Raw genomic sequence first — 26,232 nt, 5'->3', positions numbered from 1 at the left:
AGCGCTTTTTAGTATATTCATAGAGCTATGTGACTATCACCAAAATCAATTTTAGAATATTTTCATCTTAGAAAGAAACCTCAACTCATTAGCAGTTACTAGCCTTTTCCCCCCCAACTCCTCCCCCCCCCCCAGACCTAGGTAACCATTAATCTGCTTTGTCTCTATGCATTTGCCTATTCTGCACATTTCATATAAATGAAGCCTTTCTATATGTGGTCCTTTGTGACTAACTTCTTTCAGTCAGCATAATGTGTTCAAGGTCCATCCAGGTTATAGCATGTATCAGTACTTTATGTATGAATGTGTGAATGTGTATATGTTAAATTCCAGGATAGTTAACATACAGTGTTATATTAATTTCAGGTGTATAATACGGTGGTTCAACAATTCCATACATCACTCACTGCTCATCAAGGAGCAGTGCCCTCCTTAATCCCCATCACCTATTTCATCCATCCCCCAACCCACCTCCCCACTAGTAACCATCAGTGTGTTCTCTATCTATGGTTAAGTGCTAGCATCTTGATTTGTCTCTTTTTATTTCCTTTGCTCATTTTTTTGTTTGTTTCTTAAGTTCCACATATGAGTGAAATCACATGGTATTTATCTTTCTTTGATTGACTTGTTTTGCCTAGCATTATACCCTCTAGCTCTATCCATGTCGCTGCAAATGGAATACTTCATTTATTTTTATTGCCAAATAGTATTCCATTGTATAGATATACCACATTTTATTTATTCATTCTTCAGTTGATAGACATTTGAGTTGTTTCCACTTTTTGGAGATTAGGAATAGTGCTGCTATGATCTTTCACATACAAACGTTTGTGTAGACATATGTTGCCATTTCTCCTGGGCATTTACCTAGGCTTGGAATTGCTGTGTCATATGGTAACTCATGTTTTACACTTTTGAGGTATGGCCGGATTGTTTTCCGAAGCAGCTGTACTTTGTTACATTCCCATGAAGAGTGTATGAGGGTTCCAGTGTTTCCACATCCTGACCAAAACCTATTATTCTGTGTGTGTGTGTGTGTGTGTGTGTATGTTTAAAGTAGGGGCTTGAACTCACAACCTTGAGATCAAGAGTCATATGCCAGCCAGGTGCCCCATATTCTGTGTCTTTTAAGTATTAAAGCCATTCTAGTGGGTATCAGTGTTATCTTGTAGTTTCACTTTGCATTTACCTGATGGCTGATGGCATTGAGCATCTTTTCTGTGCTTATTGACCATGTGCATAACCCTTTCGGAGAAATGTTTACTCAATGTCTTTGCCCATTTTTAAATTGGGTTGTCTTTTTACTGTTGAGTTCTAAGAGTGTGTTATATATTCTAGATACAACTCCCTAATCAGACATGTGATTTGCAAAAATTTTCTTCTCTTCTGTGGGTTGTTTTTCACTTTCAACATGAGCTTTAAAATCAGAAAGAGTGGGTTCAAAATTTGGGTCTCCTCTTAGGCAAGTTACTTAACTTCTCTCATCTTCAATGTCCTTATTAGTAAAATAGTCATAAAAGTACTTCCCTTGCAGGCGTACTGTGAAGATAAAAAGAGATGAATAGTGCAAAGTAATTGGCACATGCCTGGACACCATACATGGTAACTTCTAGCATCATTAATTATAAACTAGCATCAACAAATAAATCAGAAAAGCAACAATACACCAAACTCCCAAAGGCTTCTGGTGCAATGGTTCCCAAATTTGTTTTGGGGACACCTAGCGAATTGTGTAAATATGTCTTAGCAGAGTTAAAATACATTTGTTTTAGATAAATGTGAACCTACTCCTGCATGCTCTAAAGGAGTCAGAGGAGGGGAACAGCAGTGTGTTGGGAATAGGTAGTGGGGAAGAGAGAGGTGATAATTAGAAATCAAGCAAATCCACTTTCTGTCGGTGGCCACTGCCCAGTGAGCATCCTTAAAGGCTCCTTCCTGCTGCTGTTTAGTCAGAGGCTCCAGAGAGCAGAACAGCGCAGCTGCAGAAGCTCTTAACGGGAGGCGGGGTTTTGAAACAACTCAGGAGGGTGTGAGGAGCCATTTTGAGTTGTGGGGACCATGCAGGGACTCGGTGGTAGGGTGAGGCCCATTCAGGAAGCGCTCGGGGAGCGTTGGGTTTGACACCTGCATTGTCACTGTGAAGAGGTGAATGCAGATATGAATGTGAGGCCACACGAGGTGGACGGAAGTGTTGTAGAACCAAAATGGACTGTCTTAAGAGAAGGTTCTCAAAGGCAAGGTGCCCACTTAACTGAGAAAAAGATTTTCATTGGCAGCACTCAAAAAGACACTGAAGACCATCACCTAAGAGATGTTTTTTAAACAGAATGGGAAAATCAGGGCGTCTGGGTGGCTTAGTTGGTTAAGTGTCAGACTCTTGATCTTGGCTCAGATCATGATTTCAGGTTCCTGGGATCAAGCCCTGCATCGAGCTCTTTGGAGACCGTGTGGCGCCTGCTTGGGATTCTCTCTTTCTCCCTCTCTCTCTGCCCCTCCTCTGCACTCTCTGTCTCTGTGTCTGTCTCTCCCAAAATAAATAAACTGTTTTTTGAGAGAGAGACAGAGAGAGGGCACAGGTGAGCGAGGGGCAGAGAGAGAGAGAGAGAGAGAGAGAGAGAGAAGTGGGGCTCATGGGCTTCATGTTTGACCAGAAGCAGGGCTCATGCTTACCCAAATAAATAAACTTAAAAGAAAAAAAAATAATGGGAAAATCAAAGTGATTGAAATCATGACTGACCAAGGCAGTGGCAAGAAGAGGGGCTTTGCTTTTGAACTTTTGAGGACCATAACTAACTGCAAGGTTGTCGTTCAGGAACACCATACTGTGAAAAGGGCACAAACTTTCAGTCATAAGATGAATAAACTCAGGGGGTCTAATGTGCAGCATGGTGACTTTAGTTTACAAAACTGTGTTATATATTTGAAATTGAAATTAAATGTTCTTGGCACACACACACACACACACACATACACTTGGGGTGATGGATGTGGTAACCAACCTTAATGTGGTAAATATATATTTCACAGTATATATGTATATCAAATCATCACATAATACACCTTAAACTTACATAATGTTATTTGTCAATTATATCTCAAGAAAGCTGGAAGAAAAAGAGAAATACCATACTGTGAATGGCCACAACTATGAAGTAAGGTAACCCTATATAATCAAGAGATGGCTAGTGTTTCCTTCAGCCAAAGAGCTTGAAGTAAGTGTGGGAACTTTGATGGTGGTTGTAGTGGTGATTTTTGTGTTTCTGGTTTTGTTTTGTTTTGTTTTACATTTTTAAGTGTTTATTTATTTTTGAGAGAGAGAGAGCACAAACAGGAGAAGGGCAGAGAGAGAGGGTGACACAGAATCCAAAGCAGGCTCCAGGCTCTGAGCTGTCAGCACAGACCCTGATGCAGGGCTTGAACTCAACAACCGTGAGATCATAACCTGAGCTGAAGTCAGACGCTTAACCGGCTGAGCTACCTAGGCGCCCCAGTCTGTTTTTTCTTTTTTTAAGTTTATTTATTTATTTTGAGAGAGACAGAGACAGAGCAAGTCGGGGAGTGGCAGAGAGAGAGAGAGAGAGACAAAGACAGAGAATCCCAAGGAGGCTCCGAACTTGCAATGCGGGGCTCGAACCCACAAAACCGTGAGATCATGTCCTGAGCCAAAACCAAGAGTTGGATGCTTAGCCGACTGAGACTCCCAGGCGCCCTGACCCAGTGGTGGTTTTGATTGGCATTAGAGCTTCGGTCATGAAGGAAATTTCAGTGGCTGAGGTGGCTTTGGTAGCAGTCATGGCAGTGGTGGTGGATATGGTGGCAGTGTGGATAGCTACAACATATTTGGTAATAATGGAAGGAATTTGGGAGGTGGCAGAAGCTGAAATGATTTTGATCATTACAATTAATCATCATATTTTGGTCCCATGAAAGAAGGAAACTTTGGAAGTAAAAGCTTGGTAGAGGCCAATAGTTTGCCAAACCACAAAACCAAGGTGACTATGGTAGCTCCAGCAGCAGCAATAGCTGTGACAGTGGCAGAAGGTTTTAATATCAGCCAAGAAGTAAAGTTCAGCGGTGAAGCCAGAGAAGTGACAGGGAAGTTACAGGTTACAACAGATTTGTGAACGCAGCCAACCATCGTGGTGACAAGGCTGCTACAAAGAAAAAGACGTATTTTAGACAATACTCATGTGCATGGGCAAAGAAAAAAAAAAAATCAAGCGCTATTTGTGACTAAGTATAAAACAGGTTATTTTAGTCTCTGCTCTGTGGAGCATTGCAATGAAGGGTTTTAATGTAGATTTTTTTTTTTTTGGCATCCATTGATCCATCCAATCTATTGATTGCTAAATGTAAATAGTCTGATCATGACTCTGAATAAATGTGTCTTATAAAAAGTCAAGCAAATCTAACAGAGATTCATAGGTTAAAAAATGAACTTCAATGTAAACCTCATAGCTTATACAAAAGTTAAATCAAAATGGGTCATAGACTTAACTGTAAAATGTAAAACCATAAAACTTTTAGAACAAAAATAGGTGAGAATTCAGTATCTAGGGTGAGACAAGGAGTTCTTAGACTTGACATAAAAAAAAGTGTGATTCATGGGGTGCCTGCTGGCTCAGTCAGTAGAGAATGTGACTCTTGATCTCAGGGTTGTGAGTTCTAGTCCCATGTTGGATGTAGAGATTATTTACAAATAAAACTTTGGGAAAAAGAAAAGCATGATTCATAATAAGAAAAACTGGCACATTAGATCTCATTAGAATATAAAACTTCTGCTATATAAAAGCCCATGTGAAGACAATGAAAAGACAAAATACCCAGTAGAAGAAAATATTTGCAACCACATATCTGACAAAGGACTAATACCTAAAATATAGAAAGAACTCTCAAACTCAGTAGTGAAAAAATAAGCAATCCGCCAATGAGAATAGAAGTAAAAGCCGTAAAGAAAAAGCTCATCAAAAGTATATACAAGGGGACAAGTACATTTCATATTTAACATCATTAACTATTAAGAAATGCAAATTGAAATTGTTATGAGATGTCACTACACACCTATCAGAATGGCTACAATAAAAACTAGTGATGACATCAGATGCTGGTGAGGATACAGGGCATCCCGGTGACTCTTGCATTAGTGGTGGGAATGTAAATGGTATACTGACTGTGGAAAACAGTTTAGCAGATTCATAAAAATATAATAAAAACATTCAACTACCATATAACCCAGCGATAGCACTCCCAAACATTTATCCCTAAGAAATAAAACCTTTTGTTTACACAAAAAGCCAATATACAAGTTCTCATGGCAACATTATCCATAATAGACAAAAACTGGAATCAACCTAGATGTCCTTCAATGGGGTGAACAGTCAAACAAACTGAAGTACATCCCCATCATGGAATACTATGTAATAACATAAAGGAATAAACTATTGATCCATGCAACAGCCTGGATGTATTCCAGGGAATTTAGGAGAAAAAAAATCAATTCCAAAAGATTGCATACTGCATGATTCTATTTATGTAACATTTTGAAATGATAAAATTTTAGAAATGGAGGACAAATGAATGGAGGGATGAAGAGGGGAGATGAAAAGGAGATGGGTGTGGTTACAATAGGGCAACACAAGGGAACCTTGTGGTGATGGAATGCTTTGCATCTTGACTGTGGTGTGGACACAGGAGTTTATACAAGTGATACACTGTATAGAGTTAATACACATACACAAAATAAGAGTACAAGTAAAACTGGGGAAATCTAAACAAAATGAGCAGATTGTGTCACCATCAGTATCCTGATAGTGATATTATACTATAGTTTTTTTTTAATTGTGGTAAAACACATATAAAATTTACCAACTGGGGTGCCTGGGTGGTTCAGTCAGTTAAGCATCTCACTCTTGATTTCGGCACAGGTCATGATCTCATGGTTCCTGAGTTCGAGCCCCTCGTAGGGCTCTGCACTGACAGTATGGAGTCAGCTTGGGATTCTCTCTTCCTCTCTCCCTGAGCCTCCCCTGCTCTCTCTCTCTCTCAAAATAAATAGGGGCACCTGGGTGGCTCAGTTAGTTGAGCGTCCAACTCTTGATTTCGGCTCAAGTCACTGTCTTGTGGTTCGTGGGTTTGAGTCCTGCATCAGGCTCTGCGCTGACAGCGTGGACCCTGCTTGGGATTCTCTCTCTCTCCCTGTCTCTCTCTGCCCTTCCCCTGCTCTCTCTCAAAATAAATAAATTTCAAAAACTTAAAAAAATAAATTTCTCAAAAATAAACTTAATAAATAGCTTTAAAAAATTTACTATCTTAACCATGTTTAAGCTTACAGTTCAGTAGTGTTAAGTACATTCATTCACACTGTTATACAACCAATCCCCAGAGCGCTTTGCATCTTGCTGAACCAAAATTCTGTACCTATTAAAGAATAACACCCTGTGCCTCCTCCCCCCCAGCCCCTGGCAACCACCATTCTACTTTCTGTCTCTCTGAATTTGACTACTCTAGGAACCTCATATAAGTGGAATCGTATAGTATCTGTCTTTTTTGTGACTCTCTTATTTCACTTAGTATAATGCCCCCTTATTTTTAAGGCTGAATAATATTCCACTGTGTGTGGATGCCACATTTTGCTTATCCATCCATCCATCAGTGCACATTTGGATTGCTTCTACTTCTGGGCTATTGTGATTAATGTTGTTATGAACATGGGTGGTACAAATATCTCTTTAAGACCCTTTCAATAGACATCAACAGAAAGCATCAATAGATAAGTAATTGCACATGCATGATTATTCAACTACAATTGTGAAAAGTGCCATAAAGGAAAATTACAGGCATGTAACATGGCTGGCCACAGAAATAGCATTGAAGCTGGTGTCTGAAGAATAAGTAGGAGTCAAAGCAAGAGTTTTGTATAGTATACAAAACTATACTATAGTTTTGTCACATGCTACCATTGAAGTGTACAAAGGATTTTTCTGTATTATTTCTTAACTGTATGTTAATCTACAGTTATCTCAATAGAAATTTGAATTTAAAAAAATCAAGCAAATTGTTCTCATCATGTCAGCCCCTATTCCACAACCTCATGATTTCTTTGCTTGATTCCAAAACCACATTCCCTCCACTTCCAGCTTCATGAAACCTTCCTGCCCAGCTCCTAGCCCACCTGAGGACTGTTCTGCCACCTGGCTCCAATTCCAAGGGCTGTTAGCCTTCGTTTCATTTGTCTATATTTTATTTTTTCAGATAATTTCTGGAAGGTGTTTGATTTCTCCAAAGTGCTTGGCACAGGGACTTGTTATGATGACAACTCAGGAAAGCTTTGGGCTGGTTGCCAGAGCTTTTAGATCTTTGGCTGAGCCAGCCCTGCCTGCCCTTTAACCTCACCTCACAAACACTCTCACTCTGTGAGGCCACACCTGCCTTCTCCCAGTCCCTCCTGCCAAACACCTTCCCTCTGCAGGGCCTTTGCATATGTTGTTTCCACTAGCAAGAACACTTTTTCCCTCTTGTTTTAACTCCTACACATCCTTCTGAAACCAGCTTAAATGCCATTTCCTTGGCCAGCCATATTATATGCTTGTGATTTTCCTTTATGATGCTTCTCACAATTATAGTTCAATAATTATGCATATGCAATTACCTGTCTATTGATGTACTAGCCTGTAGGCTCCCTGAGGCCAGGGCCTGTACTTATCATGGTATCCTCAGTGTCTAGTCCAGTGTCTGCCACACGGAAGAAGCTCCATACATATTTGGTGATTGACATTATTCATGAGAAGTTAAATGCTTGGACTAGGAGATCTGAAGGTATGTAATACACTGGGGGAAAGAAGACAATTATTGTGGGGCACCTGGCTGGCTCAGTTGGTGGAGCATGCGACTGTTGATCTCAGGGTCATGAGTTCAATCCCTGTGTTGGGTGTAGTAATTACTTTAAAAAAGATGAAGAAGAAGAAACCAATAGTTGTACCCGAGAACTTGAGAACTGGGATGGAAAGAAGGCATACCTTTCCCTCTATTCTTCTGAGTGGTCTGAATTATTCATTATGTACATGTGTCCATTAGAAAAATGTTTTAAGGGGTGCCTGGGTGGCTCAGTCGGTTAAGCGTCCGACTTCGGCCCAGGTCATGATCTCACGGTTCGTGGGTTCGAGCCCCGCGTCGGGCTCTGTGCTGACAGCTCAGAGCCTGGAGCCTGCTTCGGATTCTGTGTCTCCCTCTCTCTCTGCCCCTCCCCTGTTCATGCTCTGTCTCTCTCTGTCTCAAAAATAAATAAAAAACATTAAAAAAAATTAAAAAAAAAAAAGAAAAATGTTTTAATCAGAAAAGAAAAAGAAGAGGAAATCAGGAGGCCCGCCTATAAGGAGAGGATATTGGAATCTAGGTCCTTGCCTGAGCTCTCTCTATACCCATTCTTCCGTTCTCACTGGTGCTCGGGAGGGACTCCAGAAATAAGTGGTCCATTGCCCTAGTAGGCCAGGTTCTGCTAGTTGTCTTCATTGCCAAGCAGGAAGTTTACTCAAACAAAGACACATGGGGAGTTACTTTGTTTTTTAAGTTTATTTATTTTGAGAGAGATCATGAGTGGGGAAGGGGCAGAGAGAGAGAGGGAAAGAAAATCCCAAGCAGGCTCCATGGAGCCTGATGTAGGTCTTGATCCCACAAACCTCAAGATCATGAACTGAGCTGAAATCTAGAGTCAGGCGCTTAACCTCCTGAGCCACTCAGGCACCCCGGGGAGTTACTTTTGATTCTGATGTTTTCTTATGCTCACACATGCCATAATAGCCTGCTCCTCCCAAGACACTGTTCTTCCTAGTTTGTCATGGGTCCTCGTCAATATCAGGTCATCTGGAGTCCCAAACCTTCAGTCCTTTTAAAAACACTGACCTTTGTCTAGAAAGAAAGCAAGGGAGGAAGGGAAGGAGGAAGAAGAAAAGGAAGGATGGAAGGAAAGACAGAATGAAGAAAGGAAGGAAGCAAGGAATGGAGAAAGGGAGGAAGGAAGGGAAAAAGGGAGGGAGGGAGGGAGGGAGGAGGAAGGGAAGAAGAAAGAGAGAAAGAAGACCTTTTTCTCCCCGTTCTGATTCTGAGATGCTGTCAAAGCAAAGGGCATGGTGGGCCTTGCCCTCATTGTCAGGACAAATTTGTTTCTATTGATTCTGTCCTTTTCAGCTTCCCCATGTGGCCACCTGCCCAAAGGCCCTGCACCAGCCTCCGCAGGGAATTCAGGGCCAGGCCTAACAAGTCTGTATCCTAGCTACCTTGGAAAACGGGAAAGGACCTTGATGAGAAAGGAGCTAGAAATAGCAGGGGAGTGTTCTGTGAGGGAGCAGGCAGACAGGAGCAGAGGACACAGCTGCCTCTGAATCTCAGCTGGAGAATGTTTGTTGGAAAAAGCTAGAGCCTTATTAGAATAGGCTTTAGGCTGAGATGACAGAAAGAGAGATTGATTCAGGAAAGGAAACAAATGTGTGGTGGACCCTCTGCTGGGTATGATGCATCATGGTAGGCTGTTTCATGTATACTAGGTCATCTCATCTTCATAAGATTCTTGAGGGCAGCAATTATTAACCCATGCAGCAGATGGGAGAACTGGGGCCCAGAGAGGCAAGTAATGCAACTAGGATGCAATCTCAAGGCTGCTCCCAAAGCCTGTTCTCTCCCAGCATACCTTGCACCTCTGAGGGCTGGTACTCTGGCCACGTTGCTGGGATACTCAGATCAGCCCTGTGGGGTCAGGCATTAGCTCTGGTCTCCAGCAGATGAATTGTGGGTGTGGTGGCTCCAGAGGCCGTTAATGAACCATCAATCAGTCAACCACCAGAACATGAATTAATCAAGAGTTTCAGCTTGGGAGTTTTACTGCTTAGGTTTGAATCTGGGCTTTGCCACAGACTAACTTGGTGTATTTCAGCCATTTAGACATTTAAGTGACCACTTAGTCTTTCCATACCTTCGTTTGTTCATCTGTGAAGTGGGCATCAGGGTGTTGTAAGGATTCATATATACGAAGTGCTCACTACAGAGCTTGGTACATGGTAGGAGACCTGTAAAGGTCAGCTCTTATTTACTGAGTGCCTACTGCATGCTAGGCCTAGGGATAGTGTTTGAAGGTGAGCAAAACAAGGCCTGGTCCCTGCTTTCTTTGGTCTCATGCAAGGGGAAACAAGTAAATAATCACACAAATAAACAGAAAGAGCTGTGTGTGAGGTACATAGTTCATATGATCAGGCAGGAAGTTGCCATCCGAAAGATGAATGGATGGAAACAAAGAGGCAAGGAGGAGGGCACAGGGCTCCGGGGTAAGTGAAAGGCATGTACCTGGGGTGAGAAGATACTAGATTGCCTGACTTTTTGAAGCCCTTTTGTTAGAATCCTCTGAGCCTGTGTGCTTTTGTCTATTACTCTGTGGACAAAGTCTCATCCTGAAAGCTGATCATTGGACCAAAGCCTTCACAAAGACCATCAGTGGTTCTCCCAAGTAAAGATTCTTCTGGGGCAGACTGATTAGTACTGGATCCAAGGCCAGTGAGAAGTTAAAAGGTGAGTTTTGGGTTAAGACTGAACTAGGTCTAGGTCTTTAACTTTTGGTAGGTTTCAGGTCATCTGTGGAAACTTTTCAATACATCCCAGGGCCACAATCCAGGAAGTCCCAAGTTGGTGACTTTAGGGGAGGTCTAGAAATCTCCATTTTCTCATGCTTAGCCAGGAATGAAAACCCTAGTACTGGCTGAATCCTGGCTCCATCACCGACCCTCTGGGTGGCTCTGGGCAATTTATTTAACCTCTCTGAGACCCAGTTTCTTCAATGAAAATAATACTATCTATCTATAAGGCTATTATGAAGACGAAATGATATTAATACATGAGTCCTTGGCATATAAACATTCCAAATATGGTAATTATTTTTATTAGCATTTTTGGCTAACAGTGGGATATTCTTTTGGTAAGATTGGCAGTGAGAATGATCTATTATGGGTGTCCTGACCCTTTGTTGGCTGGCAATGATTCTTTTTTTTTTTTTTTTTTTTTTATTATTTTTATTTATTTATTTATTTATTTATTTTTTAATATATGAAATTTACTGTCAAATTGGTTTCCATACAACACCCAGTGCTCATCCCAAAAGGTGCCCTCCTCAATACCCATCACCCACCCTGCCCTCCCTCCCACCCCCCATCAACCCTCAGTTTGTTCTCAGTTTTTAACAGTCTCTTATGCTTTGGCTCTCTCCCACTCTAACCTCTTTTTTTTTTTTTTTTCCCTTCCCCTCCCCCATGGGTTTCTGTTAAGTTTCTCAGGATCCACATAAGAGTGAAACCATATGGTATCTGTCTTTCTCTGTATGGCTTATTTCACTTAGCATCACACTCTCCAGTTCCATCCACGTTGCTACAAAAGGCCATATTTCATTTTTTCTCATTGCCATGTAGTATTCCATTGTGTATATAAACCACAATTTCTTTATCCATTCATCAGTTGATGGACATTTAGGCTCTTTCCATAATTTGGCTATTGTTGAGAGTGCTGCTATAAACATTGGGGTACAAGTGGGCTGGCAATGATTCTTATACTGGCTGCCAGGTGGATCAAACATAATCTCAAATTAAGTTCTTGTCCTTCCCTTCTCCATTTCTCTTCTTTGAATTTACTGATTTTAAGTGAACCTAACAGCACTTTGGCCTTAGGGGAATGTCAGGGTAGGAGTGAATTTATTCCTTCTACAAATCTTTGTTGAGGACTACGACTGTCAGAGACTGTTCTAAGTGCAGGGGTGGGGGCAATACATAAAAAAGAAAAATTAAGGTCCTTGTATAATTATCAAATTGCTTTTCAAAAGGGAAATATCAAATTGCAAAGGTTTGAGTGCTTGAAAGAATGCTCATCTCACCTCACCTTGACTCATTTTTGGTATTATCTTTTTTTAAATCTCTACAAGATTGCTGGGAAGGGCATGTTCTCTCATTTTTATCTTCACTGGAATTTTGGCTCTATCACTTACCAGCTATGATGTGAACTTGAGCAAACTAACCACATGTTTTGTTTTTTTTAAGTTTATTTGTTTTGAGAGAGAGTGGGAGGGGAAGGGCAGAGAGAGAATCCCAAGCAGGCTCTGCATTATCAGTGCAAAGCCCCATGCGGGGCTCACAAACCGTGAGATCATGACCTGAGCTGCAATCGGATGCTTAACCTACTGAGTCACCCAGGTGCCCCAAACTAGTCCACAGTTCTAAGCTATAGAGTCTGATAGACCAGGTTTGGGGTCTTAGGGCTCAGCCATTAGCAACTGTGTGACCTTGAGCAAGTCACTTCACTTCTTTTAGCCTCCGTTTTCCCCTTTGTATGATGATTAAGATGGACCTCGTAGGTTGCTATGAGGACTGAGTGATACCATGTCTGCAAAGCTCCCAGCAAGTAATAGTATAGTCACAAAGCCCAACATGACTGAAAGACGTGATTATTATGGACTCCCCTTATCCTGTAGCTTCAAAATGCCAGCTTCCCTAATCCCCCACCCTGCAAATCTACAATTTAGGGATTTGAATTTCGACTTGGAGAAGGTTAATGCTGAGAAGGTTTCCCCTCAGCTTTAGAAGTCAGGCGTGATCTCCAGGAGGGCTGTGCTACTGAAAGCTGAAAGCTGGGAGGTGGCCAAGTCAGAAATGAATTGTAACTCAGCCATGGGAAACTCGGTTCTAAATCCCCTGTCAGGTGGAAAATTGGTGGAGTAGAGCGATGACCCCCTTGCAGCATCTGAGCTCCCACTGTGTGGAAGGTGTAGATCAAGCTGTGGATGAGAAGGAGTCAAGCAGCCCAACTACAGCCTGGTCCTCACTGGACGTGGGGCACCAGGGCCTTCCCAGCGGGCTCAATTTGGTCTCCGGAGCTTGCTGACATTTTCCATTGAAAGAGAACACGAGAAGGGCTGGCTAGATAGAAATCCTCTTCCATATTCATGCAGGATGAAGGCAGATGTGTTGATTTCCTTTTAAATACCCGTGTCACTTCAACTGTAATTATCTTTTCCCAAATTCAAGTACAGACTGGGGCGGAGTTGAAAGGGAGAGGGTATGAATGTATAATAGAATTCTAAAAACAAAAACAAAAACACCTCATCAAATTTATAGCCAAATGCAAACATCAATCACTTCCTGGGACTATTATGGGCAGGCACAACTGATGGAGAACAGGCTTTAGAGTTTATCGTATGTGAGTTCAAATCCTACAGTCCCCACTTATTAGCCGGTGCCTCTCAGAGCCTTGGTCTCCTTATCTTTTTTTTTTTTTTTAATGTTTATTTATTTATTTTGAGGGGGGAGGGCGGGGGGAGAGAGAGAATCCCAAGCAGGTTCAGTGCTGTTAGCATGGAGCCCGTCGTGGGTCTCGATCTCACCAACCATGGGGCTCCATCTCACTAACCACAACATCATAACCTGAGTCGAAATCAAGAGTCTTTGATTTTGTGGCACCTGACTGAGCCACCCAGGTGCCCCATCACTCACTTTATCTTTTAAATGGGGATGATAATGGAACCGACCTCATGGGTTTTACAGAACTGAAAAGCTAAAGCATATATTATAGCTCAGTGCCTTTAAAATAATAAGCTCTTAAGAAATGCCAGCTACTTTTATTACTGAGGGGGCAATGTACTGTTTGGTGCAGTTGAAATGTTCAGTGTTGTTGGTATTACGAAGTCCCTCTCTTGTGGAATGATATTAGTACATAGTAATAGTGGGTTTGGTGACCTTACCTGGTAAAACGAAGGGTTGGCATCCCTAAATTTGCCCTTCAGGAGTGGAATGTAAATAACAATACCTTCCAGACAATATTGTTGTAAGAATTAAAGGAGACACGGGAGGTGCCCTACACAGATGGCCTGAGCTGGGATTCCGTGTTCTACCTGTAGCAGCTCTGTCTTACAGAAACATAATGTTGAGCCACATACAGAACTGAAAAATTTCTGATAGCCATATTAGAAACATCAAAAGACATGGGTGAAATTAATTCTAAAAGTGTTTTAAAATTTTTCCCACTAAGTCTTTAAGATCCGGGATGCATTGGGGCGCCTGGGTGGCGCAGTCGGTTAAGCGTCCGACTTCAGCCAGGTCACGATCTCGCGGTCCGTGAGTTCGAGCCCCGCGTCAGGCTCTGGGCCGATGGCTCGGAGCCTGGAGCCTGCTTCCGATTCTGTGTCTCCCTCTCTCTCTGCCCCACCCCCGTTCATGCTCTGTCTCTCTCTGTCCCAAAAATAAATTTAAAAAAAACGTTGAAAAAAAAAATTAAAAAAAAAAAAAAAAGATCCGGGATGCATTTTATACTTACAGCACATCTCAATCTGGAGCAGGTGTATTTAATGTGTTCAATAACCACAAGAGGCTGGGGGCCCACCCTGTTGGGCAGCATAGTTCTGGAGAGTATTGGAAGCAAAGCTATAGAGAGACACTGAATCCAATTCCTCCCTTCCCTTCCGAAGTCTGAATCTTTTAGAAATGCAAAATCAAGCTATGAAAAACATCTTTCAAATTCATTTCCTCTCTTTGGGATGTCTTTTTTTCAAGTACTCATTTCCTTGGCTGACACAAAGGAAGGTATTGGGCTCTGGGTGAGCCTGGATGTGGGATGTAGATTTTTTTCTTTTTGTCTGTGACCAGCAGTTCTAGTAGGAGAGTACTTTCTAATTTTGGAATAATAGAAACCACTTATTAAGTATCCAGTACAGTGCTAAGTGATTTCCATGTATTGCCTTATTTGATCCTCACAAAGACAGTGTGAAATAGGTGCTATTAAGCTGTTTTTACAGATGGAAAATAGAAGCTCAGAGAAGTTAAGTAACTTGCCTAAAGTCACACAGCAGGGAAATGACAGGGACACTGGATCTCATTGAATTTGAACTCAGGGTCTATACTGATGAGCTTTTATGCTATTCTTTATCATTAGCAAATTGCAGAGTTAGGATTCAAATTCACCTCTGACTCCCTAGTTGATTCATACTACCAATCTGAAGCCACAAGTTTCTCAATTTAAAAGGGAATAATAGTAGTCACTTTGCAGGGTAATCCAGAGTATCAAATGAGCTAATTTACTTGCAAATCTGTACTGGAAATGGAAGTGCTCTGTCTCACTATCAGAGCTCTAGTTTTGGCCTTTCACTAGAGAGGTTCACGATCTGGTTATCATAAATTTTTGGATCCTTTAGTGACGGTGTCAGGAAGTGTGACTCCAGTGCTTGGCACAAAAGGCCAAGAAGTTAGAAAATCTGGGATGAGCCCGTGGGCCTTGCACGTCCCTGTGTGATGGAGTGCAGTGAGCACTGGGCCAGGAGTCAGGACACTTCTGTTCTAGTGGGGGCGTCTCTCGCAAGGCTAGGAAACTTTGGGCAGGTCCTTTCTCTCTCTGTAAACAATGAGAACAAGACCAGAGGGGATCTGAATTCCTTTCCAGCTCTGACCCTTCCCTCCACAGAGAAGAGGACCTCGCAGTGCGCGCGCCCGCCCCCCGCCGCTTCACGCGCGCGCGCGCACACACACACACACACACACACGCACGCAGAGTTTAAAGGCCCAGCGCATGAGCCACGTGACTACAAATGCACGCGGCGCTCTATTCCCCAGTGGGCGGAAAACGCAGGGGTGGCCTTATTATGAATGAATATCTAGCAAAACCCACAGAATTGGGGCTTCAGAGAGAAGTCACTATGGTGACCAAAGCAGAGAAAACGAGTGTGGGCTCCGAGAGCCCTCCAAGGTCTCCTGCCTTTCATTCCAGAACTCTGCCAGGCTCCCGGCACCGCGGGCTCTGCTGCGTTAGATGCCTCAAGGTCAAGGGAACAAAGAGAGAACGACAACTAAATTGGCTTGTCTATTCCCGTCTTCGTCAGCAACCACGGACCAGGGTGGGAGTGGGCTAAGCCTGCAAGGAATTCGGATTTGGATACAGGGGCCAAAAACTCCTACAGAAGGGGGTCACCTCTGAAGGTTCACTGCCTGGTGGAGTGGGGAGGGGTCAGGAGCTATGCCACCTCCAATTCAGTGCACCCAACACCCAGGTCTCCGTTTCCCGAGGAGAACTCCTTATGAATCATTTAGAGTCCCTGAAAAACTCTTCTGGGACTTGCTTCTCGCCTTCACCCAGCATGCACACCAAAGTAAAATATGTTGTGTGTTGTGACCCAACGGAGAAGGGCAGGCTGCTGAAGCCTCTGGGATCTAGGATGCGGACTCTCTTATCCCTCCTCCCCATTAGCTCCTGGGCAACCCACTCAGGCCTGCTGCTCTGCACACCCTGTCCAGAGATTCCGTGTTTGGAATCCTCCTATTGGGAGGATGGCTCAGGTCATCCTGGGTGGCCCAGGTCCTGATTCCCCAGTTGGTGAGTTTCAGCCCACCTAAGGCTCTGTGCTGACAGCTGGGAGCCTGGAACCTGCTTCAGATTCTGTGCCAGTCTCTCTCTCTGCCCCTCCCCCGCTTGCACTCTGTCTCTCTCTCTCTCTAAAAAATAAATAAACAAATAAACATTAAAACAAACAAAAAAAGGAATCCTCCTATTAAAAGACTATCCTAGCCTTTTTTAAAAAATTCACTTAGTTATATATTTATTTGCTGAAGTAAGGATTTAAACATTTCTTAAATACATGTGCATTATAGAAAAATGAGAAAATTAGGACAACTGGGACATGCAGATGAGCAAAAAGAAAAGAAAACCCACATTGATTCTACCCCCTGGAAATAACTATTCACTTGCCTAGTCATTTGTTTATGAATTCTACAAATGTTTTTTGAAAGCCTGCCATGTGCCAGGCACTGTGCTACACATGCGAGAGATGCAGTGATGAACAAGACAGACATCACAAGGGTCTTTTTTTTTTCCCTAGGTATAGCTAGACACACATTCCTTCCTAAACCATGTGGGCTGTTTTTAAAACAAACAACTACAAATAAAACAGAGTAGGAATTTGGCATAAGAATGTACCAAAGCAGTTTAGACCTGTATTTGCATATGTAGTCAGAGCACTGGCTGGGGGTAAACACTGGAATAGCCCTAAAATAAATGCTAACACTAGTGCCTGGTCCTTGGCTTCTGGCTCAGAATTTACTTCGGATGAACCAAATGACTTCCATGCTCCCACCCAGGCCTCCAGACCTCTGGGAGGGATAATAAGAACTGTTACCGCCTATAGACATGATCCAATTATTTATTTATTTTTTTAACACTTATTTATTTTTGAGACAGAGAGAGACAGAGCATGAACGGGGGAGGGGCAGAGAGAGAGGGAGACACAGAATCGGAAGCAGGCTCCAGGCTCCGAGCCATCGGCCCAGAGCCCGACGCGGGGCTCGAACTCACGGAGCGTGAGATCGTGACCTGAGCTGAAGTCGGACGCTTAACCGACTGAGCCACCCAGGTGCCCCACATGATCCAATTTAATGTAATCTTCACAGCAGCTATTTGAGGTAGAGATGATGATGATCATTCCTGTATTACAAACGAGGAAACTGAAACAGAGGTAAATAATGAGGACAGAGGAGCAATTCTATCAAAATGATCTGGGGGTTGTGGTTTCTCAAGATTGGTCCTCGTATCACATGTACCTCTTTAGCTGACGTTTCCACCTGTTTTTCAGAAATCTTCACATAAGGTCAGGAGCTCCTTGTAATCAATGAGCAAATAGGTATTGATCTCTGATGCCTATTTTTATTTTTTATTATTTTTTTATTTTTTTAGTGATCTCTGCACCCAATGTGGGGCTCAAACTCACAACCCCAAGATCAAGAGTTGCATGCTCTTCTGACTGAGCCATCCAGGCACCCCATCCAATACCTAGATGTGCCTCAGTATCCTAATCTGTAATGGTGATAATTATGGAATGTACCTAATTAGGATATAATATGGTTTAAGTGATTTCATGCCTGATAAGAAGTAAGCACATGATAGAGATTAAATACCATTACTTGGATAAGCACTAGTCTAAGGAAGCTATAAAATGAAATCTTTTTTAAGAGTCTCATAATCTAAGGGGCACCTGGGTGGCTCAGTCTGTTAAGTGTCTGACTTCAGCCCTGGTCATGATCTTGTGGCTTGTGGGTTTGAGCCCCGCGTCGGGCTCTCTGCTGATAGCTCAGAGCCTAGAGCCTGCTTCAGATTCTGTCTCTCTCTCTCTCTCTCTCTCCCCCTCCCCCGCTCATGCTCTGTCTCTCTCTGTCAAAAATAAATAAACATTTTTAAAAAAAATTAAATAAACATTGAAAAAAAGAGAGTCTCATAATCTAAGACCTGCTACCTTTAAAATGATAGAAGAACCCAACTGAGAGAAATAATCAAATACATAAATGTTCTTAGAATTTTTTTTGAGAGGGTGGATACAATCAAGGTAGAATCTAAGGTCAGGTTTAACTTGTGGGCTTGCAACTAGAAGGCTGGACAAAAAATGCACACTGATATGCCTTTTATCCAAAAATCCTGTCCTGGAGGATGGTGAAGGAAATAGAAGAAATAGACAAGAGATCAAAGTTGCCAAGAGCACATCTTTGGAGACTCAGAGACCTGGTGCTCATCCTAATCCCATTTTCCAGCTTTAGAAGTTTTCTTTGACCTCTCCAAGGCTCCCTTTCCTTCTGGGTTCTTGCAAGGATCAGTATTCATTTCTGCAAGACACCCAGCATGAATCCTGGCCAACTATCTCCATTTGCCCAGGACTGTCCCACTTTTTTTTTTTTAAATTTTTTTTTAACGTTTTATTTATTTTTGAGACAAGGAGAGACAGAGGATGAACAGGGGAGGGTCAGAGAGAGGGAGACACAGAATCTGAAACAGGCTCCAGTCTCTGAGCTGTCAGCACAGAGCCCGACGCGGGGCTCGAACTCACGGACCGCGAGATCATGACCTGAGCCGAAGTTGGCCGCTTAACTGACTGAGCCACCCAGGCGCCCCAGGACTGTCCCACTTTTAAGCTGAATGTCCTACATTCCAGAAAACCCTTCGGTCCAGGCAAACCAAGATGGTCAACATAGAACCACTCCCTCTAAAGCAGTGTCCTTGAAGTGCAATTTTAAGGAACTATGTTGACATGGCAGCTGTTGAAAATATACAAAGAAGGGAGGAGGAGCATGTGAAAAAACACCCAAGACTGTAGACGAAGATGTCTCAGGACAGTACCCACCTTTGATGTACTTATCCTCCCCAGGCTTACCTGGCTGCTGTCTCCATCTGGCACATAGGAGGTACTCACAGATCAATGATGGCTCTCCTTATAGGGACTGTTCTCAATATTAGGATTGACCTTTGTAATATGATGGCCTCTTCCACCTGCCTATCTGAGGTGTGCATCTGTTACTAAGGGGCTGGTGGTATGGGATGTACAGCATCTACATAGAACAAGAGGCTTTAACACAGTCTGTGGATGAGTATGTGGGGTGGGGGAAGATTTAGGGAAATATCTCAAATATTTTTCATTTTCATTTTTTTAAATCTTAAAATTTTTTTTAATGTTTGTTTATTTTTTGACAGAGAGAGAGACAGAGACAGAGACAGAGACAGAGACAGAGTGCCAGCAGGGGAGGGGCAGAGGGAGAGGGAGACACAGAATCTGAAGCAGGCTCCAGGCTTGGAGCTGTCAGCACAGAGCCCGACGCAGGGCTTGAACTCACAAACCGTGAGATCATGACCTGAGCCGAAGTCAGACACTTAACCAACTGAGCCACCCGGGCACCTGTCATTTTAAAAATCTTTAAAGGGCGCCTGGGTGGCTCAGTCGGTTAAGCGGCCGACTTTGGCTCAGGTCACGATCTCGTGGTCCGTGAGTTCGAGCCCCGCGTCGGGCTCTGTGCTGACAACTCAGAGCCTGGAGCCTGTTTCAGATTCTGTGTCTCCCTCTCTCTGACCCTCCCCAGTTCATGCTCTGTCTCTCCCTGTCTCAAAAATAAATAAACGTTAAAAAAAAAATTTAAAAAAAATCTTTAAATTGCGTGGTAATCAGCTCCCAGTGATCCTTGCCTCTTGATACTCATGCTTTTGCATAATCTTCTCTCTTAGTGTTTGGGCTTGACCTACTGACTTGCTTCTTTTTTTTTTTTTAAACACTTATTCATTTTTGGAGACACAGAGTGAGATAGGGCGTGAGAGGGGGTGGGGCAGAGAGAGTGGGGGGGGGGGGGGGACACAGAATCCAAAGCAGGCTCCAGACCCTGAGCTGTCAGCACGGAGCCCGACACGGGGCTCAAACCCACGAACCACAAGATCATGATCTGAGCCAAAGTTGGATGCTTAACCCACTGAGTCACCCAAGCACCCCTTGACCCACAGACTTGCTTCTGAATAGACCATAGCACAAGTGATGAGATGCCTATTCTGAGATTAGGCTATAAATGACTGTGACTTCTCTATTGCTTGCTCCATTTTTCTCTGATGAAGCAAACTGTAAATCATGAACTGTCCTATGGACAGGCCCATGTGACAAGGAGGTGAAGGCAGCCTCTAGCCAACAGCAATGAAGGAATTGACTCCTCCAAGAATCATGTTAGTGAGCTTGGAAGTAGGCCCTTCCCTGATCTAGCTTTCAGGTGAGATTGCAGCCCCTGTTGGCATCTTGGTTACGTTTTAAGAGAGACCCTAAACAAAGGATCCAACTAAGCTATGCCTGAATTTCTGCCCAGAGGCACTGTGATAAAATACATGTATGATGTTTAAGACACTAGCAGTAATAGATAACTAATATAAATCTATATACAGAAAAGCACACATAAGTGCATGGCTTGATGAACTTTTATAAACTGAACATTCCTGTGAAACAAGTAGGTAGATGAAGAAACAGAAACTTATCAGAATCCTAGAAAACCCTACTCATATTAGCTTGTAGTAGTCATTAGCTGAACTGTCCTGTTCCCCTTCCCTGGTCAAAAATAACCTTTATCCTGACTTCTGAGAGCATACATTTGCTTTGCTTGTTTTGGTACCTTATGTGAATGGAGTCATACAATATGTAAAATATCTTTTTTTGAGCAGATTCTCAGAGAGATCCCTTGATACATTTAGAACCACTGAGATGCATGGAAAGAGAGCCAATGATTGACATGTTTGTCACTAGTTATCAATCACTGTCTTGATCTGAGAGAAGGTGATTTGATTTTAGAAGAGAAATATTGGTTACTGGACAGAAATCGTTCTAGAAAAGGAGGAGCAATTCATTCAGTGACCATGGTTTTGCAGCCATGTTCAGTGAGTTAGTTCCTTTTGTGGTGGGTCTCTGCTCCCCATGCTATTTTTTGTCTATAATTTGATTTCCTGAGAAACCAAGCCCAGAAAAAAATAACCACAATTAGCCATATTTAAAACTCTCCATGAACCAACACCCCAGTGTTTGGGGTTTTATTTGGTCTTTCACAAGTTTGGTTAGTGGGAGTCAGAGCCCCTAGAATATGATTAACACCAGATGTAATAAGACTGAATATCTAAGGGCACCTGGCTGGCTCAGTTGGAAGAGCATCCAACTCTTAATCTTGGGGTTGTAAATTTGAGTCCCACATTGTGTACAGAGATTACTAAAGAAAATAAATAATACTTTAAAAAAAAGACTGAATTTCTAGATCTAGTTGCTAATAATAATGGCAGTGTGCTTACTATGATTTAGGTTCTATGTTAAACACTTTACATATATCACTTAAAAACAAGCACACCCTTATGTAGTTATTATTTAGATATTTTGTAAATGAGGAAACAGAGATTAATCAACTAGCCTAAGATCATGCCCAGATCATATAGCTAGTCAGAGGCCAACTGGGGAGTCACATACAGTTTCATTCACTTCCACTTTGAGTTTTTAGCTACTGAACTGTAGTACCCCACAGAGCTCAAGATCAAAGTCTTCTTGTGACAGTGAAGATCCACTTGAGTAGTCAGCTATGTTCCTTATCCCTGCCATTTATCTGTCCATCCATTCAGTGATCTGTTTAATCACCATTTATCTACCTGCTATGGTCTGAATGTTTGTGTCCCTCCAAAATTCATATGTTGAAATCCTAAACCCTCATGTTGATGGTATTAACAGATGGGGGTCTTTGGAAGGTGATTAGGTCATGAGGGTGGGACCCTCATGAATGAGATAAGTAAAAGAGGCCCAAGAGAGCTCCCTTGTCCCTTCCTACCATGCGAGTATATCAGAAGTCTGCAACCTGGAAGAGGGCTATCACTCAAACCATGGTGGCACCCTGATCTTGTACTTCCAGTCTCCAGAACTGTAGGAAATACATTTCTGTTGTTTGTAAGCTACCCAGTCTGTGGCATTTTGTTCTAGAAGACTGAATGGATTAAGACATCATCCAACCTTTCAACCATCCATCCAACCCTCATCCATTCATCTAACCATCCATCTAATCTCAGATACCATGTGGCTATCCATTCCATAAATACCAAGGGCTTCTTCTATGCTGAATATATGCCAGGAAGAGGCTGAATGCAGGGTTGACTAGGATACAACAGCTTAGGTTCCCAATAGACTTGAAACTCCCTGAGGGTAGAATCTCTTGTTTTTATATCTTCAGTACATAAAATATGATTTGGCTCTGTATTCCTTTCCAATCTTATTTCACCAAGCTATGTTCTTGCTCATTCCTCTTCAACAACACTGGTCTCTTTCTGTTTCTGGAATGAATTAAGCCCCCTTTGGCCTAAGGACTTCAGCAATTGCTGAAGTCATACAACAGTCAATAACTGGCTCTGTCTTATCCTTTGCATTTTAGTTAAAATGTCTTATCACCAGAGGGACTTTTTTTGACCACCTTACCTAAAGAAGACACTCTCTGCCCCTCTGCTAGAAATGATTGCTTATCACTCATCCTGTTTTTTTTATGGCATTTCTCACAATCTGTAATCATCTTGTTTACTCATTGCTTATTTTCTAACTCCCTAATTAGAAAAATAAGCCCCAGGAGGCCAGGCATTAAGTTTCTTATGTTCTTTCTACATGCCTTCGGCCTGGTAAGCCCAGTAACTGGCACATAGTAGGTCTTCAATATTTATTTGTTGAATAAATGGATGAAAGATCTTCCCAGTATTAACAAGCTTGAGGAGTACTACAAAACAAACCTGAAAGATAGAGGAGGAACAGAGAGGGCCTTGACGGACAAGCAGAAGGGGTTACGCTTGATGTGAACATAGAGACCCAGTAGAGGCTCTTGGGTTGCAGGATGAAAACGGTGATTTAGAGGGAGGACTTGGTATGCGGCAGTCTGCCATAAATGCTTAATTTAAGCGATTCACTGCAGCATCTTGCGATGAATTACTGTAAGAGTTAATCAGGTCCTAGGACCTGAGCTGCATTTTTTTCCTTCTGAGAGGTTATACAGTGTGGGAACTCAGCATGGATCTAGGAGTTTTATAGAATTATATGTAATACCTAATTGACTATAGTGAATTATAGACCAAGTGATCATGGTGAAAACCCTGTAAGGTGGGATCCATGTCTGTTTACTGCAGGCATCTGGCCTGCAGGAGATAAATTATTTGTTCAATGAATGAGTGAGTGGAATAGTCGTGCACCTTGGCAGAGGTGTGTTAGATTGGACCTGCTGTTAGGCGTGTGACCTCTGAGATCTTTAACCTGGCTAAGGGTCAGTTTTCTCATCTGGAAAAGAGGGAGAGGATTTAATTCACAGGATTTTAAATGAGAGCTTATGGGAAAAATCTCTGACACAGACTGGACAGTCAGTAATTTCATTTCCTTCTGCTACTTTGGAGATGCTAAACCTGCCCTGACTAGGATTTCCTATTGGCTTTTCCCAAGAGCCCCGTGACTTGAAATAGAACATATGGTGATATTTAGTTTTTTCCATTTTTGGTCCTTTTCAATGTAAAATTGGAATTTTGTCTCTGAAATTTACTAGCTGAGTGACCTCTTTGTGCTTCAATTTATCTCTAAAATGGGTGTAATAGTACCTACTTCATAGAAGTAGCATAAGGCTTAAATGAGATGCTATATTAAGGGTTTGTACTAGGGCCTGGTACACAGCTGCTCAATAATTGTTAGCTATGATTATTTAGAATTTCATTTTCTTACTCCCCTTAATACTGTCAACTTTTCTTTCCTCCCTCTGTTGGCAATCGCAATGCCTACAACCTCTTCTGGAGAATAGGCTGATTCTGAGGTGCAATCTGAAATAAATGGCTTCAGTAGATTCTTCTAGACTTAACAAATGAAGAGACTTAAAACAGGAAGAGCGTTAAGGTGGGAGCATTAGGACACTGAAAAGAGTTTTTGAGCCTGTGGCAGAGAGACCAGGAAAGAAAAAGGTTTAAGCAAGGAACCAGGTGCGTCCACTTTCCAGTGAATTTGGAGACAGCAAACAATGTTCACATGTAAGCCCCTAAATGCCTCAGGACTGCTCTTTGGAACATTCATCAGCTGAACACAGTATGCATGGTGTCCCTCCTCTTTTCATTAGCATTTTCCTACTTTGAAATAAGTAGGTGCATTGTTCCTAGAAAGTGGAGAGAAGTCAAGGAAAACACTCCTGTGTGTGGGCTGGAGTGTCTGTCACGGGGTTATGGAGAATGTCTTGACATCATTCTATCTCCAACACCTAGCACTGTTCCTACCCTAGTAGGAGCTCAAAACATGTTTGAAGAATTATTTTCAAACTTTAGATGGCCTTCCAAAGAAGCTTGTCGTGCGTACACGCGGCCGCAAGCAGGTCCGCGCCTAGAAATAACATTTATTCTAAGGGCCTCCGCGCAGGGATTCTTGGGAAGCTGTTCCCCTCGCATACTCCCCTTACTCCTCCCCTCGGTCGCCTTTGAAAGAACTAGCACGCTACGTGATTCTCTCCTTTATCCCACCTCTGAAAGCCTGACTGATAATGGGCAAGAGCGTAGACCAACCATAAAACTTTATTTCCTCTTCCAGCCAATAGAAAGAGGCGACAAGTATGTGGCTTAGCTTTTGTGACTTCCCTCGTCCCCTCACTCCTCCTCTAAGATTCAACATTTGACAACTCATCCCGCCAATGAGAAGTTCCTACTCTGCATGGGGGGGGAGGGACTGACTGTGTGATAGACACCCGCACCTCGCCAATGGAGTATCACAAGTGCGGGAGGGGTATAGGGCGCAACCAATGGCGCGGTGCCAATAACGAGCAGCAGAGAAAGGGCGGGACGAAACTGTTCAAGGGAGGGAGGGGAAGGCCCAGGGAACCAAGCAGCGCTGCTGCCGCCGCTGCAGCCCGAGCTGGAGGAGGGAGAAGCCAGGAAGAAAATGGCGGCCGTGGCTGCAGAGGCGGCAGCGACTGCAGCGTCCCCCGGGGAGGGGGGCGCCGGCGAGGCCGAGCCGGAGATGGAGCCCATCCCCGGCAGCGAGGCTGGCACTGACCCCCTCCCGGTCACGGCGACTGAAGCATCTGTGCCGGACGGCGAGGCCGACGGGCAGCAGTCTTCTCCCCAGGCCGACGAGCCGCCGCTCCCGCCGCCACCGCCGCCGCCGGGGGAGCTCTCCCGCAGCCCGGAGGCGGCGGGGCCAGAGCTGGAAGCTGAGGAGAAGCTGCCCGCTCGGGTGGCGGAGCCGGCGGCAGCCGCGCCTCAGGGAGGGCCCGAGCTTCCACCTTCCCCTGCACCGCAGCCCGAGCAGCCCCCCGCTCCCGAGGAGCGCCAGGAACCGCCGCTGCCCCAGCCCGCAGCTCCGGCGCTCGTGCCGCCGGCGGGCGGGGACTCCGCGGTGTCGCAGCTGATTCCCGGCTCGGAGGTGCGGGTCACGCTGGACCACATCATTGAGGATGCGCTCGTCGTGTCGTTCCGTCTAGGGGAGAAGCTCTTCTCCGGTGTCCTCATGGATCTGTCCAAAAGGTACTGCGCCCGCCCCAGCACGCCCCCAGGCCCGCTTGGTCCCTAGGGAGGGAGCGAGCCGGGACGACCCCTGCATCCCCGGCTCCCGCCGCCTGCACGCCCTCGGGTCCCGTGCGGCGCGGGGCGCGCGCTCCGAGTGGGGCATCAGCGCGAGCCCGGGAGAGGGCGGTCCCTGCCCCAGGTGGGCGCCTGCGAGGGCAGGTGTGTCACCAGGTGGGGACGCGGGTGCCTGACGGGCTCGCGGAGCTCATCCCTCACCCCCGAGCTCCGTCCCTGACGTGGCCCTGGTGTACCCCCTCTGGGGGCTGGTGGGTTAACGCGAAATGCGGGAGTTTTGCGGAGAACCTGGTGCGGGGGTGGGGGGACGTTGTTTGTGGGACACTTTCCTTCTTAACC

General features: G+C 43.8%; 1 protein-coding gene across 16 annotated transcripts in view; it reads left to right on the top strand.

Moving 5' to 3' along the window:
- Positions 1-26,232, top strand: part of PWWP2A (PWWP domain containing 2A) — a 130,207-nt gene that overhangs the window by 69,374 nt on the left and 34,601 nt on the right. For 6 of the 16 annotated variants that reach the window (XM_058722014.1, XM_058722000.1, XM_058722010.1 and 3 more), the window contains exon 1: positions 20,173-25,836. The exons of 1 other annotated variant lie outside the window; for it this stretch is intronic. In XM_058722014.1, the coding sequence (XP_058577997.1) occupies positions 25,253-25,836 (584 nt within the window). In that variant the 5' untranslated portion in view covers positions 20,173-25,252. Of the gene's footprint in view, positions 1-20,170; positions 25,837-26,232 lie in introns of those variants that run through there. 9 more of the 16 variants (XM_058721931.1, XM_058721937.1, XM_058721922.1 and 6 more) reach the window with 3 other exon arrangements.

This window comes from Neofelis nebulosa, chromosome 1 (assembly GCF_028018385.1).
Source record: "Neofelis nebulosa isolate mNeoNeb1 chromosome 1, mNeoNeb1.pri, whole genome shotgun sequence".
NCBI classification, from domain to species: Eukaryota; Metazoa; Chordata; class Mammalia; order Carnivora; family Felidae; genus Neofelis; species Neofelis nebulosa.
This window is presented reverse-complemented; position numbering and strand designations above follow the sequence as displayed.